The following is a 20,271-nucleotide window of genomic DNA, read 5'->3' as shown; positions in this document are numbered from 1 at the left end:
AAACAAAATATTAAACCCTTCATTTCACCATTATGGTAAAGTGAAGCGCCCCTGCCCCACCCTAGATTTCTCTAACCCAGACGTAATTTTTGTGATTTTCATATTCAGGACATCAAACTTATGTAAAGTAAATCAGATTTGGTTTAAAAAGGTCAAATAGAAAAAAAATGCTAAAACCCTTCATTTCACCATTATGGTAAAGTGAAGCGCCCCTGCCCCACCCTAGATTTCTCTAACCCAGACGTAATTTTTGTGATTTTCATATTCAGGACATCAAACTTATGTAAAGTAAATCAGATTTGGTTTAAAAAGGTCAAATAGAAAAAAAATGCTAAAACCCTTCATTTCACCATTATGGTAAAGTGAAGCGCCCCTGCCCCACCCTAGATTTCTCTAACCCAGACGTAATTTTTGTGATTTTCATATTCAGGACATCAAACTTATGTAAAGTAAATCAGATTTGGTTTAAAAAGGTCAAATAGAAAAAAAATGCTAAAACCCTTCATTTCACCATTATGGTAAAGTGAAGCGCCCCTGCCCCACCCTAGATTTCTCTAACCCAGACGTAATTTTTGTGATTTTCATATTCAGGACATCAAACTTATGTAAAGTAAATCAGATTTGGTTTAAAAAGGTCAAATAGAAAAAAAATGCTAAAACCCTTCATTTCACCATTATGGTTAAGTGAAGCGCCCCTGCCCCACCCAAGATTTCTCTACCCCAGACACAATTTTTGTGGTTTTCAGATAGAATACATCAAGTTGAAGTAATCTTAAAGAAAATGAATAGAAAAAAGTTTGTCAGAATAGAAATCGATGGAACTCTTCATTTCACCATGGGGCGGTTCATATTACCATAATGGTAATATGAACTGCGGTTCATTTCACCATGCTTCACAATACCATGCTACACCAGCTAAAAGCTAGCAATACAAGTATCCCTTCAAGATGCACTAGCTAACGTATACTGGTCAATATTTTGCCATGTAACTGATATAATAGTACCTAATAGTAGAGTTGTCCAGGGTAAGAAAGGGATGGACAGCTCTAAGCAATTTCTATCTTACACCCCATTTAACGTGACGTCACAATGGCTCAACAATGACGTGACGTCAGGAGTTTGGAAAACTCTGATACCGCAATGTGGAAAAGGCAACGTGATGAAAATAAAACCTACTACAATATATTAACTGTACACGCAAATATGGGGTATGCTTTATCTTTCTGACAGGATAGGGAAATTCCTCCAAAGCCGCAGGTTTTACCAAATTAAAAAAAAAAATTGGGTGGAACTTCCTTTGCCTACACCCTTGAGAATGAAAGTCTTATAATATAACAATAACACAACAGAGTAGCACCACAGGCTATTCTTATAGATGACTGCAGCAGTGAATCGACACATGTACAAAAATAATAACAGTTTTTTTATTGAAGTTGATTATGTTTTATTCCTTTAAATACTTGATCATTGTAAGAACAATGTAAACAATGTAATATACTGAAGCTTTTAATTCTTCAGCAGCAAATGTATACATTTCAAAATGCAAAATAAGGAGAGCACCCATAGTAATAAGCTAATATATATATATATAATGATATTGTCATAATTTCTTTAAAACTTATGGTGGCATATTTCTGCCATCCACTTGCGACTTACGAGTTACGTATGTCGACATAATTATTGAAAGATGTCGACATAATCTGAGAATATGTCGACATAACTTTTAAATTATGTCGACATATTATCACATTTGCCGAGATAATTATCTCGTAAGTGGGTAACTCGGCTTTTTATCGTGTTAATGCTCGGGTGTGACATCAACTTACGACTTGCCACTTACGACTTATTTATGTAAAATCCCTCTTTGATTGATAAACTCTGTACATCATAGTAACCTACTGTAATATCCATATCTTTGATTTCCCATATTTACATTGATTTTACCAAGTTACTCACCAGTATAGTCACCACTGTTCAGTCACCATCAGCCCACCTTCGCGGTCCTCGTGCACAAGCCTCGTTTTGGTAAGTCGGCAATAATCTACTAGGATGTCGACATAAATAAGTCGTAAGTGGCAAGTCGTAAGTGGCAAGTCGATGTCACACCCGAGCATTAACACGATAAAAAGCCGAGTTACCCACTTACGAGATAATTATCTCGGCAAAATTAACTCGGCAAATGTGATAATATGTCGACATAATTTAACAGTTATGTCAACATATTCTCAGATTATGTCGACATCTTTCAATAATTATGTCGACATACGTAACTCGTAAGACGCAAGTGGATGGCAGAAATATGCCACCATAAAAACTAAAACCAAGATATACATTTCAAGGTATCAAGATAAAACATTCTAAGGTTATATGCACAAAAACACCTGTTGGAAAATAACATTTAAGCTCACCTGCTCAACACATCTTCTAAAGATATTACACTTAAGTACAAAACAGGTACAGAATTTAATCATTTGATCAAAATTCATTAAGGATGCAACACATGGCAACAGGAAATAGAGGACAAGGTGCAACATGCGGCGAAAGGAAATGGGGGGACAAGGTGCAACATGCGGCAACAGGAAACGGGGGACAGGATGCAACACATGGCAATAGGAAATGGGGGACAGGGTGCAGCACATGGCAATAGGAAATGGGGGACAGGATGCATCACATGGCAATAGGAAATGGGGGACAGGATGCATCACATGGCAATAGGAAATGGGGGACAGGATGCATCACATGGCAATAGGAAATGGGGGACAGGATGAAACACATGGCAATAGGAAATGGGGGACAGGATCCAAAATATGTCAATAGGAAATGGGGGACAGTGTGCAACACATGTCAATAGGAAATGGGGGACAGGGTGCAACACCTGTCAATAGAAAATGGAGGACAGGATGCAACACATGGCAATAGGAAATGGGGGAGAGGATGCAACACATGGCAATAGGAAATGGGGGAGAGGATGCAACACATGGCAATAGGAAATGGGGGCCAGGATGCAACATATGTCAATAGGAAATGGGGAACAGCGTGCAACACATGGCAATAGGAAATGGGGGACAGTGTGCAACAAATGTCAATAGGAAATGGGGGACAGGGTGTAACACATGGCAATAGGAAATGGGGGACAGGATCCAAAATATGTCAATAGGAAATGGGGGACAGTGTGCAACACATGTCAATAGGAAATGGGGGACAGAGTGCAACATAGGTCAATAGGAAATGGGGGACAGGGTGCAACATATGGCAATAGGAAATGGGGGACAGGGTGCAACATATGTCAATAGGAAATGGGGGACAAGATGCAACACATGGCAATAGGAAATGGGGGACAGGTTGCAACACATGGCAATAGGAAATGGGGGACAGTGTGCAACACATGGCAATAGGAAATGGGGGACAGGGTGAAACACATGGCAATAGGAAATGGGGGACAGGGTGAAACACATGGCAATAGGAAATGGGGGACAGGGTGCAGCATATGGCAATAGGAAATGGGGGACAGGATGCAAAATATGTCAATAGGAAATGGGGGACAGTGTGCAACACATGTCAATAGGAAATGGGGGACAGGGTGCAACACATGACAATAGGAAATGGGGGACAGGATGCAACACATGGCAATAGGAAACGGGGGACAGGATGCAACACATGGCAATAGGAAAGGGGGGACAGGGTGCAACACATGACAATAGGAAATGGGGGACAGGGTGCAACACATGACAATAGGAAATGGGGGACAGGGTGCAACACATGGCAATAGGAAATGGGGGACAGGATTCAACACATGGCAATAGGAAATGGGGGACAAGATGCAACACATGGCAATAGGAAATGGGGGACAGTGTGCAACACATGGCAATAGGAAATGGGGGACAGTGTGCAACAAATGTCAATAGGAAATGGGGGACAGGGTGTAACACATGGCAATAGGAAATGGGGGACAGGATGCAACACATGGCAATTGGAAATGGGGGGACAGGGTGCAGCACATGGTGATGGGAAATGGGAGACAGGGTTGACATGGTAACACTACATGACAACCCATTAAATGGTGGGGAAATAAAATTTACTTCCTCACCACTTTCTTATATCAACTCAAAGGGATGCATGGTAATTTTTCATCAATATACAATAAAGTGATATACATGTATATCATTCAATATAAACACAGGTACAAATAGGTAAATAAATTGTGTACATATACACTTATCAACAAAAGATATTGCACAATGTAAAAATCATAAAAGTGTAAACCATAAACGACCATTTAATGTTACAATAGTCTTGTTAGACTTTTTTAGGGAAAAAAACCCAAATCATTAGGAAACAAAATAGTTAAAAGGAATCATCGCCATAAAAAAAGCAGTTCTCCCAGATTTATCAAATCTTATGTTTGAGCAAGGCTACTACGAATGTATTAAAAGAACTCTTATTGTGAGTTTTTGCAATTTTTTATAATGTTTGAACCCTGTAGCCTTGGAAGTAAGTCAATGTCATTTATTTGGGGAAACTTTATAGCACTCCGTACCGGGTTCCTAGTGGCCAACAATCATTACCCTGGGCCTCCTAGTTATTCAGAAGGAGTTTTAAGGTTTTTACACATTTTATGCCTGTGACCTTGAAAGTTGGGCAAGGTCATCTATTTGAGGTAAATAATTGTCAGATAATGGTGGTTATTGAATTTGTCCAAACTTTTATGGTAATACATAACGTTTCTAGAAAGTTTGAAGCTAAACCATTAAAAACTAAAAATTTGTTTTTGTGAACAACAACATATGCCTCCTCTTATTAGCCAATATGCACATTTGGAAGAAAAGAATGGTCACATCAAGTTAAGGTGTGTAAATTCTAAACCATTAAACTTTAAATTGATTCTGGTTCATGTTAAATTGTCTTAACAATTTTGGTTAAGTTTTGGCAGCTATGGTACTATAGGCACATTTACATGTACATAAAAATAGGAATTATCACACATCTGATTACAACCTGTTTCATCTATTGGTTCATTATTTTTTATAGACTTAACCTTAGTGTATTTAGAACATTTATTGTATACAACAAAATATACTCACTATGTACTGAATTACTAGTCGCTATATTTACTAATTCTTTGAAAATTGTGAATGTTACATACCGAAAGTAAAAGGAATTACAATAAATAGAACTGACGCACTGTCATTGATAACGCACACATCAATGGTTCTTGTCAAACAATATTTATCTGACAACCTTTCACTTTCACTCCAAAAGAACGTAGGAGAAATAACATGGAACTTTGCAGACAAACTTCGGTATAAAAAATTAACTTAGGGCTACATCTCTTCGTATAGTTGGGCACAAGACCCGATTTTATAATGCAACACTCCTACTTCCCAAGATACATAACTATAACAAGTTTGGTCAAAATAGGTGAAATAACATGGAAGTTATGCCGTGGACAAACTTCGGTATTAAAAATAAACAAAGATCAATAACTCTGTATATAGAGGGGCACGAGATCTTATTCCAGTGCACTGCACACCTTCTGTGGATGATGCAGGTATACTTCAAGCTTGATCAAGATATCTTTAACAGTTTAGAAGTTATGCTGTGGACAAACTTTGATACAAAAAATAAACAAAAGGTCATAACTATGTATATAGTGGGGCACAAGACCCGACTTCAGTGCTAGAGATTCCGCCTTCCCACGATACATAGATATGGTAGGTTTGGTCAATGTAGGTGAAATAACATGGAACTTATGCTCTGGACAAACTTCATTATCAAATATAAACAAAGGACCATAACTCTGTATATAGTGGGGCACAAGACCTTCTGCAGGTGATGCAGGTATACTTGATGTTTGATCAAGATATCTTTAACGATTTAATATTTACAGGCCAGACAAGAATTTACTGAAAATGTTGCACTTATTTGACCTTTGACCTTGAGGTGAAGGTCATAGTGACCTAATTTCAGTGAACTACACACTAATTGTGGGTGATGCAGGCATACCTCAAGTTTTATCAAGATATATTTAACGGTTTAAAATTTATGGCCCAGACAAGTTGCGATTAGAAGAACCAGAAGAAGAACCAGTACCAATACAGTATGTCTCCCTTCATTCGAAGGGCAGAAATAATTACTTGAGATATCAAATAGACACTGTTTCCTGTTTGAATAAAGGGCCATAACCTTGTAAATTATTGTCAAATAATGGTGGCTTAAAGGCTTTCCCAATGTGCTTCTGGTCTATAGAGAACAGTTATGTACAGGAGAAGAATCTTGGATTTGTGTAAGAAAATCAAAAGTTCCCAGAGTTTTCACTCTAACACTATGTGGGGTTTTGTCAACCATGTGCATTTTACACAACACTGAGAGACAAATTTCGTGAACAAATAAATACACAAAACAGTCAGTACTTCATGATCACAGAAATGTATTTGGAGGGAGTTACTTCCCTTGCTTATTATTACCGCCTTCATAGAATGCACTGTATGTACATGTATATTTGATGGTTTTGTCAGCCATGATTAGAACAAGTTATCAAAAAATATATGCAATTAGAATAGAGGTAAAATAGGCTTGCCTATGAGTGTAAAACAATTCCTGAACAATGAAAGGTCTCAGTGGTAACAACAACTATATATCAATATTTACTGTATTGTTTACCTCTGTTTGGTGTAAAGGTTACCAAAATGTTTGACACTTCCCACTACACTGAAACATCTTGATGACCTGGACTACAGTTCACCTCAAGCTACATTGTCATTATCCTTAAATATCTAAGACTGTATGGTGAATGTGTGGCACCCGGTTATATTTTATATTTCGTTATAGTTATAGTATTGCTTCTCCACAAGCATATTTAGGGCCTACCGTAGTTCCGATTCAACTAGATGCATCATTCTTGTCATCACGTGATCTGTACTTTCGCGTTGTCAGATGATTTGTACTTTTGCTTTGTCAATCATAAGGGGCGTGTCCATTACAGGTACATGTTTGTGTCTATACCTGTGTTGTCACTTTTTAAGTTGTATTCCCCGGACTGCAGACAAGGACTGAAAATCATGCTACATATTAATACTTTCCCGCCACATATCATCTTCTTCTTTATTATTTCTCTGCCTTTCCGTCACTGTCTTGGGTGACGGAGGGACAGGACGCCCCACTAGTGAGCTAAAGATACATTTTACAGAAATTATACAGATATAAACGTAACCGTCAATTTTTTCAATGACGTCTGTTCAGTTTAAACTGTCTTGGTGTCTTTTTACCGAAGCAAAGAACCTGAAAATTATAAAGGTGACAAAGCAATATCATATTTATTTTTACCAGAACACTGATTATTATCACATAAGCTTTTGAAAGCAATGATAGTTACCAGTATAATTAACGGACAGAAAAAAAATTGTTGAATAAGAAAAATACATGAGTATTCTTGCGTAATAAAGGCACAACATCTGACAGCTAATTCTTACATGTATATAAATAAGGAAGTAAATTTCCACTCACAACATACCCAGGGCATTTTCAGCATTTCAACTTCACAAGTCACTGATAGACTAAAACATTATGTGTGTTTAAATTTAAGACAGAACAATTTTTACATAAATAAAACAATTCCACATTAGTCTTCGATGAAGTCATTAACATTCAACCATGTTCAGATGCTGCATGATTTTAAGGACATAGAATCTCAAAATTTATATTAGAAATAAATTGATTCAAAATTAATATATCTCAGATATTTGTCTTCATAATATTTCTAATGCCCTTCATCTCCTTGACATTCAGTTTTGAAAAGAAATCTTTTTTTCAGTTTAGAATGTACCTTCATGTAAAGCAACAGGTCCAAGCCAGGGCCTTGAATAGCTCACCTGTCTATTTTGAAATTGAAGCTGATTTTGTTTCATGTTGAAATATCTGCCAATTAGTTAAGAAGGAGAACCCCAAAGATTGTCAGTCAGCTTTATTTATAGAACCTTTGATACCCGTGGGTTAGGGAATAAATTAAAGACCGAATTTTTGTTGAACCTACCCAGTAGTTGGGAGATAAGCTTAAACCAGATCACCATTTTTTATTTGACAACAATAATGGAACAAGTTGGCCAGGATGTCTTACTGTGGGAGGAAACCGGAGTACAAAGAGAAATCCTACGTGATCGGACAGGTGACCCCATAGCTTTTTACGTCTGACCAGGGAATTGAACTCTTGGTGAAAGGCGAGTGCATTATCCTCTACGCCACCCCGACCACACTTGTGACTAACTTTTGACCCAGCTTCAGCCCCTTTATATAATTTAGATCCCCAAGGCTGAAGATGCTAGATATACAACCAAGATTTTGTTGAAATTTGCTCAATAGTTTGGGAGGAGATCTTTTACAAGTACTGATGCAACAGATGGCAAGATTGAGATAATAGACCTCAGATCACGAAGCGCCAAAGAGTAAGCTAACTGTGTCGTACTTTTACCAGGTGAGCTAACATACATCAAATGGACCATGCAATAGGGCTGTAATAAGTCTAAGTGCTCCCAGTAAGTAAGTAAACAGCAGCAGTGGGCTGTAATAAGTCTTACTGCTCCCAGTTGGTAAGTAAACAGCAGCAGTGGGCTGTAATAAGTCTTAGTGCTCCCAGTAAGTAAGTTAACAGCAGCAGTATAAGCCTATGATGGTGAGCATGTTTAAAATAACATATTTAATGACGGATACAACAGTATCACAATCAATTTTTCTTTTGACACAAAAGACTTTTCTTTTTCCAATATCAGGAGAAGTTATGGCCCTTGTTCCTTCTACAACAAAGTTATGCCTTCTCCTTATAATATGGGTAGGAAGGAGCAAAGTTTGAAAATTCTTCTCCTTGGTCTGCACTGTTGCTGTTTTGACGCATGATTCGGACTCTGTTTGTTGTCATACACTCCTCGTAGCTCGGTGGGGCTGTGGAATACAGACATACAATATAGACAGCTAGGTTTTAAAACAGTTGATACGAACAAGCAAAGTGTTGAAGTATTGCAGAGAAAAATATTTTCCCAAATGTGAAACTTAACCAGGCTGGCAGGCAGGCAAGGAACAAAGACAGACAGACATGGCACAAAGACTGACACAGTACAAAGATCATCTGACATGAAAGAAAAAACAAACAGACAGAGTACAAAGACAAACAGACATGTAACAAAGAAAGACGGACAATTACAATGAGAGAACCACATAGAACGATCACCGACAGGCATGGAATAAAGACAGACAACGTACAAAGAGAGACATGGTTCAAATATAGAAAAACATAATACTAAGACAGACAGACATGAAACAAAGACAGAAACAATTCAAAAACAGACAGATATGTTACAAAGAAAGACATGAAACAAAGACAGACATGAAACAAAGACAGACACAATTCAAAAACAGACAGACACAGAACAAAGGCAGACAGATAAAGTTAAAAAAATATAGGAGAGCTATATATTTAACAAACTACTTATATATATAATTATGAATAAAGAGACCCTAAGCTGACCATTACTCCACAAAACATCCCTCCCATTCCTGTAAGTGATTTCATCACAAAATACAAATTAGACTCCAGTAATTACCATCAGGGGGGCGTCCTGGTTGTGTTGTGATTGGTCCAGCATTACCCATGTTGTTCAGTGCGATGTTGTCAGGCTGTTGGTCGTTGCTAGGCAGCCAGCTTGGTTCTGATGGTTGTCCATATGACATGGTAGGCGGTTGAAGAGGAAGGTCCTCGAGTGGACGTAACGGGATAGTGCCGATTATAACTGGCAGATCGAACTTAATGTCCATCAAAGACCCCTCCATATCGGCAGCAAGCTGCAATAAACAGAATAGCTGTCTAATATTCTTATTTTCAAAGATACTACTTCCTATAAAATTCTAGAGCATCATGGGAAAGAGTTGTGCCTTAATTATAATCTTTCAAAATAGCAAAGCTTGTGGTTTTAATTTGAAGCCATGAATTAAATTTGGCAGCATAGTATTTAGTAAACCCAGGTGTCCTGTAGAAATAAAATGTTGGATTGGTGGGTGAGTGTAAACCCATTATACAAAATACATGATGATTATAAAATACAACAATGTTTAAACCAAAATTCATCTTAGAAATAAAGTTGTTTAAACCAAAATGTATTGGCAAAGCCTCGTTTCTGACCCCAATTCTACACCCTCCGGTAGAATATCCACATCCAACATACCTACACATGACAGACTGTTAGTCATTTAGACGAGATGTTTTCTGGTTATTTTCAAAAGTATACCGATGAATAGACAGAAGTACAAACAAACACAGTGACTGCTACATAAACCTTCTTCAGTCCAGGTGAGCTGGAGGTAAATACAAAACTGCCTTACCCGACATGAGTAAGCTGGAGGTAAATACAAAACTGCCTTACCCGACATGAGTACTGAATATCAATGATAGAGCATCCGTATAGATAAGATGGTGGGGTTGATAAAACAAGAAGCTGATCGCCACTCCAGATGTCAGATTCTCTCGGACCAACAGCTCCGTGGGAAATTGTCGAGAGAACTTTACTGCGGCTTGTTGTACTTCCATGGGCCTTGAATACAGTAGTCTGAAATATACCACCGGGATAATATTATCAAGGGCAATAACTCTTTAAAAATGGTTGTAACAACATGGTGGTATAGAAATATGTTTTCCGTTATAAAAGTCCATTTTATACTTTCGGAGAACAACTTGTGGTAGACTTACATACCTAGAAACAACATGCTGGTAATACATGCAGAACTTTATGTGAAAAGTCAAAGTTGTATGGAAAGATATTTATTTGAGTACTGCTGGGGCAGAAAAATATACGTCTGTCCATGCCATTGGCAGATACTGCTAAACTTCTATCTTAGTCTTAGTAAATGAACATTGACCAGGAAATTTATGCACTCACATTTATAGGATGAGCATCTTACCGACTAAGATTTGGATATTTAAAATACAACAAAATCTGGAAAACAAGCATTTTTGAATAAAAAAAATTAGGATAATATAAATAGCAAAGGAAATGTCTGTAACCATAAAGGTGTAATGTATGGGTCAAATCAAAAGAATTACAATTGATCTGAAGGTTATAGCAAGTCTTAACTTCCTAACCGGCAATAACTTCAAAATCAAAATTGGATAATGGCAGTTTTGAACTATTGTCTAATGCAGATTTTTGTAAAAACAAACCGAAGAATTTGGTTCCAAACGTAACTGTTTTACAAACAACAATCTGAAACTCTTTAGATATCCCTGAGGCATCAGTTTAGATGGGGTACTATGCATGTATATGACAGCTACACAAACACACCTTAACTTTATAAGGCTGGGTATATCAAACATTCTAGTGTACAGTTTACCATGTTTAGGCTAACAGTGGTCATATGGATGGATGAAGTCCCGTTGTTCGTGACCTCAGCATTTATTTTAATATTTTCCCCGGGAACAAAGCCCTGCTTGTCCAAGCGTATCATACAGGTGACAGGGCCTGTTTTACAACACAGACAACACCCTGTCTTAGTGTCCTGCATCTGGGCTGGCAGCTGAAAATAACAAAGGCGTGTTTCATTAATTCCTTTGACACATAGCTCAATAATTTCATAACTTAGTCTGTTTATTTTGGTAAGTCACCTTTGAACTCCGCAACCTTTTAAACAGTAATCACTTATTCTTATTTGGATATCTACCAAGGTTTTGTTTTTTTCTAACTCAATTCCCTTAAAAAGTATAAACCTGGGTATGAAATTGTCTAATAAGCCTAGGCAAGTTTATTCAATATTTTCAACCTACCTATTCCTAGGATGGGACACAACCCACCTATTCCTAGGGTGGCACACAACCCACCTATTCCTAGGTTGGGACACACCCCACCTATTCCTATGATAGGACACAACCCCCCTATTCATAGGATGGGACACAACCCACCTATTCTTAGGATGGGACACAACCCATCTATTCCTAGGGTGGGACACAACACACCTATTCCTAGGGTGGGACACACCCCACCTATTCCTATGATAGGACACACCCCACCTATTCATAGGATGGGACACAACCCACCTATTCCTAGGATGGGACACAACCCATCCATTCCTAGGGTGGGACACAACCCACCTATTCCTATGATAGGACACAACCCACCTATTCATAGGATGGGACACAACCCACCTATTCCTAGGGTGGGACACAACCCACCTATTCCAAGGATGGGACACAACCCACCTATTCCTAGGGTGGGACACAACCCACCTATTCCTAGGATGGGACACAACCCATCCATTCCTAGGATGGGACACAACCCACCTATTCCTAGGGTGGGACACAACCCACCTATTCCTAGGGTGGGACACAACCCACCTATTCCTAGGATGGGACACAACCCACCTATTCCTAGGATGGGACACAACCCACCTATTCCTAGGATGGGACACAACCCACCTATTCCTAGGATGGGACACAACCCACCTATTCCTAGGATGGGACACAACCCACCTATTCCTAGGATGGGACACAACCCACCTATTCCTAGGATGGGACACAACCCACCTATTCCTAGGATGGGACACAACCCACCTATTCCTAGGATGGGACACAACCCACCTATTCCTAGGATGGGACACAACCCACCTATTCCTAGGATGGGACACAACCCACCTATTCCTAGGATGGGACACAACCCACCTATTCCTAGGATGGGACACAACCCACCTATTCCTAGGGTGGGACACAACCCACCTATTCCTAGGATGGGACACAACCCACCTATTCCTAGGATGGGACACAACCCACCTATTCCTAGGGTGGGACACAACCCACCTATTCCTAGGATGGGACACAACCCACCTATTCCTAGGGTGGGACACAACCCACCTATTCCTAGGATGGGACACAACCCACCTATTCCTAGGATGGGACACAACCCACCTATTCCTAGGATGGGACACAACCCACCTATTCCTAGGATGGGACACAACCCACCTATTCCTAGGATGGGACACAACCCACCTATTCCTAGGATGGGACACAACCCACCTATTCCTAGGATGGGACACAACCCACCTATTCCTAGGATGGGACACAACCCACCTATTCCTAGGATGGGACACAACCCACCTATTCCTAGGATGGGACACAACCCACCTATTCCTAGGATGGGACACAACCCACCTATTCCTAGGATGGGACACAACCCACCTATTCCTAGGATGGGACACAACCCACCTATTCCTAGGATGGGACACAACCCACCTATTCCTAGGATGGGACACAACCCACCTATTCCTAGGATGGGACACAACCCACCTATTCCTAGGATGGGACACAACCCACCTATTCCTAGGGTGGGACACAACCCACCTATTCCTAGGATGGGACACAACCCACCTATTCCTAGGGTGGGACACAACCCACCTATTCCTAGGATGGGACACAACCCACCTATTCCTAGGGTGGGACACAACCCACCTATTCCTAGGATGGGACACAACCCACCTATTCCTAGGGTGGGACACAACCCACCTATTCCTAGGATGGGACACAACCCACCTATTCCTAGGGTGGGACACAACCCACCTATTCCTAGGATGGGACACAACCCACCTATTCCTAGGGTGGGACACAACCCACCTATTCCTAGGATGGGACACAACCCACCTATTCCTAGGATGGGACACAACCCACCTATTCCTAGGGTGGGACACAACCCACCTATTCCTAGGATGGGACACAACCCACCTATTCCTAGGATGGGACACAACCCACCTATTCCTAGGATGGGACACAACCCACCTATTCCTAGGATGGGACACAACCCACCTATTCCTAGGATGGGACACAACCCACCTATTCCTAGGATGGGACACAACCCACCTATTCCTAGGATGGGACACAACCCACCTATTCCTAGGATGGGACACAACCCACCTATTCCTAGGATGGGACACAACCCACCTATTCCTAGGATGGGACACAACCCACCTATTCCTAGGATGGGACACAACCCACCTATTCCTAGGATGGGACACAACCCACCTATTCCTAGGATGGGACACAACCCACCTATTCCTAGGGTGGGACACAACCCACCTATTCCTAGGATGGGACACAACCCACCTATTCCTAGGATGGGACACAACCCACCTATTCCTAGGATGGGACACAACCCACCTATTCCTAGGATGGGACACAACCCACCTATTCCTAGGATGGGACACAACCCACCTATTCCTAGGATGGGACACAACCCACCTATTCCTAGGATGGGACACAACCCACCTATTCCTAGGATGGGACACAACCCACCTATTCCTAGGATGGGACACAACCCACCTATTCCTAGGATGGGACACAACCCACCTATTCCTAGGATGGGACACAACCCACCTATTCCTAGGATGGGACACAACCCACCTATTCCTAGGATGGGACACAACCCACCTATTCCTAGGATGGGACACAACCCACCTATTCCTAGGATGGGACACAACCCACCTATTCCTAGGATGGGACACAACCCACCTATTCCTAGGATGGGACACAACCCACCTATTCCTAGGGTGGGACACAACCCACCTATTCCTAGGATGGGACACAACCCACCTATTCCTAGGATGGGACACAACCCACCTATTCCTAGGGTGGGACACAACCCACCTATTCCTAGGATGGGACACAACCCACCTATTCCTAGGGTGGGACACAACCCACCTATTCCTAGGATGGGACACAACCCACCTATTCCTAGGGTGGGACACAATCCACCTATTCTTTGGATTGGACACAACCCATCCATTCCTAGGGTGGGACACAACCCACCCATTCCTTGGATGGGACACAACCCACCGTTTCCTAGGGTGGGACACAACCCACCTATTCCTGGGATGGGACACAACCAACCTATTCCTGGGATGGGACAAAACCCAAACAGTATACAGTATATCAGTGATTGAAATCTTGAGAGCAAAAACATTTTATTCACAGAAAATAGGAAATATTTAATTCAATCTGATAAAGGCAAGGATAAGTTATCATGATTATCAGGAGTTCTTATCTCTCCTGAAGTTCAAAAATTATCTGCACATATTTCCTCATTTCATACTAACCCTGGCCTCCGGTATAGTGTTGAGGTCAAGCATGAAAATGACTGTGAAGGGATGCTGGACTCTGTAATCAGTCCCACCCTTTATCCTCACTTTAGCCTTTATCAAGTACCGTACGTAGCCAGTCCCACCCTCGAAGGAAGAGGGCACAACCTGAGGTAACAAGAAATTGACTGGGTAGCCATAGTTTCCTGGCTGCATTTCCACATAGTCACCCTCAGGAGCTAATGTAGACAAAATAGCATGACAAATAATTAGTACCCTCAGGAGCTAATGTAGACAAAAATAGCATGACAAATAATTAGTATCTTAAGGATGTATGACATCTTACTGTGGAATTATCTCCTTTCCAGAGAAGTTTCAAATTGTGACAAGATACAATCACAGGAAAAATAATCTCACCAAAAATTAACATAGCAAATATTTCCCCAATTCATCTGGGGCCCTGCTTCTTGACACTCAGGGGAATAATGCCCTTCATATATATAGAATTTGATTCCCAGGTCCCAAGGATGCTGTATAGCAAGTCATAGCAAATTTGTTTGAGATCTGTATATATGTGTATACGGTTCTCAATCATTTCCATTTTAAGACTTGATATGGTGTCCCCTGGGGCAAGGCCAGACTTCAGAGATAATCCTTGTAGCATGATTGTTGTCTGTTCATGTCCAGCAAACATTAATTATAGGGATTTGTTCTCAGTTGCTTACTAGTTATGATTTAAGGACTTGGTTCCCAGATGCGGCCTCTTCATGCCCAGAAAATATATAGATGATAATAGGACAGGTATTTACACCATTTCATTGTTGTTAACCGGGGAGTAAGTCCCCTGGGGCAAGACCAGACGCTAGAGTCAATATTGGAAAGTATGAGTGAGTTCTACATGACATACATAATGGCTGTATTTTAAAATATCAGGGTATGTTCACTCCTGTGACCTTGAAAGTAGGTTAAGGTCCTTTATATGAGAAAAGTTTATAGCACACTCTCCATAGTACATAACAGTCAAACAGAAGAGCAAAATGATCACTGAATATTCTTTTTATTCAGAACTTAAGGACCTGAGAGCATATCTTTACAGACTTGTTTTCAATCTTCATCAACTTCTACAGGATTTGCCAAAAGAGTATTTATGATGAGCAGAACATTGTTATGATGCAACAAACCTTGGAATAATGGTATCTCTGTTTTGAAGTACTGCTCAGTCTCGCTATGACTCTGTTTATTGTCCCCCGATCCAGTTGACCAACTCGTGTGTGAATTACCTTTAAATTTGGCATATATCCCTGCAACAACAGCAACAAATTTCTAAGAACATCAGCCACTTTCCTAATATATCATTCAAACTGCTATGTTTGTTATGTATGTACATCAATAAAACAAATTGATATGTGGACAAGTCATCATTTTGACAAGGACTGCCTAGAGCTAAACAATAGAAGTAATAATAATAAGAATAATTTGACGTTCTTATAACCTAGTTAGTAGGTCGTCTCAAAGCAGTTCGCAAATTATTATCTATGGTTAAAGGGCCTTTGCAACCAGCCAATATCTTTCTCAACTCCCTGGGGAGCATACAGCCGGTGCTGCCATTTCGGCGCTCACAGCTAGTATTCTACATTTGAGTAAAATGGAACAAGTTGAGTAAAGTATCTTGTTTAGAGATACAACACAGTGCCGTGACGTGACTTGAACCCGCAACCCTTTGGTCACGAGCCTGGTGTCCAACCGCTAGACTACTGTGTTTCCTAACATTTATTTCAAGATTTTATTTAAGGTCATACATGATTTGTCCCTGGAAACCTACCAGGTATCCTCAAAACCCAGAAGTTATATGCCACAGCGATCTCTGCATCCCTTAAATATATCATTACAAAACTGAAGGCTTTGTATGCGCTACATGACCTAACAGATGATACAGGTAGATAAGTTTAAATATTTGATGTACATCAAAAGAATCGCGCAGCAGCCTAACAGAAAAAAATGACCAACTTTTAAGTCAAGTGTCACTCCTCTGTAATCTTTAAAGTACAGGTATCAGTCTAGCTATTGATTAATTCTTTATACCTGAAACCAATCAAAAAGCTTATTGTGCCTTCAATTTTGCCATTAAATATTCCAGGGGTACAGGTATCATTTGCTGAAAATGTAGTGTTTTTTTCTTAAATCCAGTGGAATCGTAAGTGTTTGGAATGTCATGAAAAAGACATTATCTCAATCTGATCATGAGATAACAGGACAATTCATTAAATGTTATGAAAAAGATGTTATCTCAATCTCAGCTAACAGGACACTTCATTAAATGTCATGAAAAAGATATTATCTCAATCTCAGCTAATAGGACAATTCATTAAATGTCATGAAAAAGATATCATCTCAATCTCAGCTAACAGGACACTTCATCAAATGTCATGAAAAAGATATCATCTCAATCTCAGCTAGCAGGACACTTCATCAAATGTCATGAAAAAAATATCATTTCAATCTGAGCTAACAGGACACTTCATTAAATGTCATGAAAAAGATATCATCTCAATCTCAATTAACAGGACACTTCACTAAATGTCATGAAAAAGATATTATCTCAATCTGAGCTAACAGGACACTTCATTAAATGTCATGAAAAAGATATTATCTCAAACTGAGCTAACAGTACTCTGCATTAAATACAACACATCTGCAATGCGAGTCTTACCTTTCACACGGTTTTGTACTGTCGAGTGGAACTGAACACATGCCTGCACTGTTTGTCCGGGGTAATATACAGCACTAGGGTTGTTCACTAAGCTGATGGACACGTTCACAACCATGATGAGCGGACGTTTTCATCAATCTGGCTGCAGGCTGTCAACATCAACAGATTCCAATGTATTTACATTAGGTTGACTGTACCATCATTGTAAAGGGGGCAAGCTGGGATAGCTCACCTACCTGCTGTCTCTGTATACATGTATTACTGGTATGTTAAATATCATGAATTGAAACTAAAAGAACAAAATACATACAAGCTGAAAACTGGCATAAATGTAGTAATTAAGGTTTTCCAACATTACAATAGAAGTCAGACCTCAAATCCTACATTTGTCATCATCACATATATATTATGTTTCTACTATAAGTCCCTTACATTTTGTCATCTGCCTACCCACCCCCACATAACCTCAGGATGCTCTTTACTAAATAAGGTTAAAATACACCCAAAGATCCTTTAAACCACATTTTATGAAAAATTCTTAGTTTACTTGTACAAAAGGAGTAATATTTCAGAACTATTTCCCCTTTTGGGCCTCATCTCTGTGTTCATGTATGGGGGGCACATTCTTCAATTGTTTTTTAATTCTATATAATAATACAAAATTAAATCTTCTGCCTTCAGGAATCCTCTATACAAAACAAGGTTAGAATCCCTTAATCAGTGCTGAAGTTGTGGGATTAATAACATTTTCCGCACTGAGCCCAACCTATCTGTGCCCCCATCCATTGAATATGCATGGAAAAGGGACGTTGATCCACAACAAATTTAGTCAAAGGATTGTGAAAACTGCGCCACAATGTGATTAACTTAATAATGACAAAATATCTGCCTTCTCTTTATAGTACAAGCATCACATTTGATCGATATTCATACTTTTTAGTATCTTGTGATCAATGCAATATTATATATATACATACACAGCTTTCATTGCCTACAATTGCACTGCAAAATCTCCCAGGAAATTAGCAACAACTTCAATTAATGCAAAGTCTCCCACCTGGAAGATAGTACTTCATCTTTACTGAAACATTTCTCAAGAATCAGGCCCACAATTGTAAAACAACAACTCCCAGTATGAAACTATATATAATGTAAAAGATGTCGTTTGGATTCGATTGCCTTACGAGCATCAGCTGTAGGGAATTTTCCTTTAGCTCAGGGATAGAGCATCAGGCTGGAAAGCCAATGGTTGCAGGTCCGAGCCCCAGTTACGGCACTATCTATATCACTATTCCTCGTCCTACTACAAATTGGTGGCATTGACCTTCCCCGTTTAAGGTAGGAAAACCCTTGGCGGGGAGTCAAAGAACCTAGGTTGGTGTTTTGAAAAAGGGGGGAATAGTGTAAAAGATGTACTTTGATTAGGTTGCCTTACAAGCGTCAACTGTAGATAATTTCCCTTTAGCTCAGCGGTAGAGCATCAGGCTGGAGAGCCAAGGGTCGCAGGTTCGAGCCTCAGTGTCGGCAATATCTTTATCATTATTCCTTGTCCTACTACACAATATAATAAATCAACTGTCATATGGACCAGGTCACTGACACTCCAGCGGAGGTGGATCCAAGGTGGGTGTCAGAAGCGCCCTTGACTTCCAATTTTTTTTCAGTGCACATAATTATATACTGCATCTATCATGTAAATTGAATATTCTTTTTTTTTTTAATTCTTGACTGGTGTTTCTTGTTGTGTATTGCACTGTCCAAGCCAAACACCCTCACACCCCCTCCAACAGGTCTGTTCGGAACAACCGGTCTGACCGTTTATTAATGTAACAATTTCGGGTATAAATCCTGGCGGACCTGCAAATGTTTATGCAGGCCTTGCAAGGCTTTGTCAAGCAGCATCAGATAACTATATGTCCGACCAGGGATGTGTAGTGGGTCCACTACACATCCCTGGTCCGACCTTATATAATAAACGAACAACAGTGGTCCGACCGGTTTGACCGTTTAAACGGAAACGGACCTAAAAGATATAAAAGGGGAGAATAGTGTAAAAGATGTACATTGATTAGGTTGCCTTACAAGCGTCAACTAGCTCAGCGATAGAGCATCAGGCTGGAGAACCAAGGGTCGCAGGTTCGAGCCTCAGTGACGCATCTCTCAGGCCTACAATCTATTTCAAAATCTCGAATTTGAGCGATAGTGTATCAATATTCATAGGTTTATTTTAGTCGCCATAACATTTGCTTATTCTATACATTTACTGCATAAAATTATATATTTCTGAATCGGAACTTACCCATTAATGTAAGACCGGAAGTCAAACTCGTTGGGGAAAAGTTGTGATTCAAATGCACCGATTGATCATAAGAGATCCTTATCTATTAACTTATATTTTATCACAACAAATTTACCTTGAATCGTAGAACCGATATTTTGTTTCCACCTACATCTACAACTTGGTATAT

The 20,271-nt window shown here is 39.9% G+C and overlaps 1 protein-coding gene across 1 annotated transcript; it reads right to left on the bottom strand.

Moving 5' to 3' along the window:
• Positions 1–5,796: 5,796 nt before the first annotated feature.
• On the bottom strand, positions 5,797–20,168 carry LOC110451193 (arrestin domain-containing protein 3-like). The gene is made up of 8 exons (XM_021499069.1): positions 20,103–20,168; positions 17,804–17,952; positions 16,275–16,394; positions 15,112–15,332; positions 11,371–11,553; positions 10,407–10,589; positions 9,591–9,828; positions 5,797–8,931 (listed from the first exon to the last, which is right to left on the bottom strand). The coding sequence occupies exons 2-8, from the start codon at positions 17,916–17,918 to the stop codon at positions 8,798–8,800; spliced, it is 1,194 nt and encodes a 397-aa protein (XP_021354744.1). The 5' UTR covers positions 17,919–17,952; positions 20,103–20,168; the 3' UTR covers positions 5,797–8,797.
• Between the last annotated feature and the right edge of the window lie 103 nt (positions 20,169–20,271).

Source organism: Mizuhopecten yessoensis, unplaced genomic scaffold (genome assembly GCF_002113885.1).
Source record: "Mizuhopecten yessoensis strain PY_sf001 unplaced genomic scaffold, ASM211388v2 scaffold5875, whole genome shotgun sequence".
Taxonomy (NCBI): domain Eukaryota; kingdom Metazoa; phylum Mollusca; class Bivalvia; order Pectinida; family Pectinidae; genus Mizuhopecten; species Mizuhopecten yessoensis.
The sequence above is the reverse complement of the archived record's forward strand: the minus strand, read 5'-3'. Positions and strand labels throughout refer to the sequence as shown.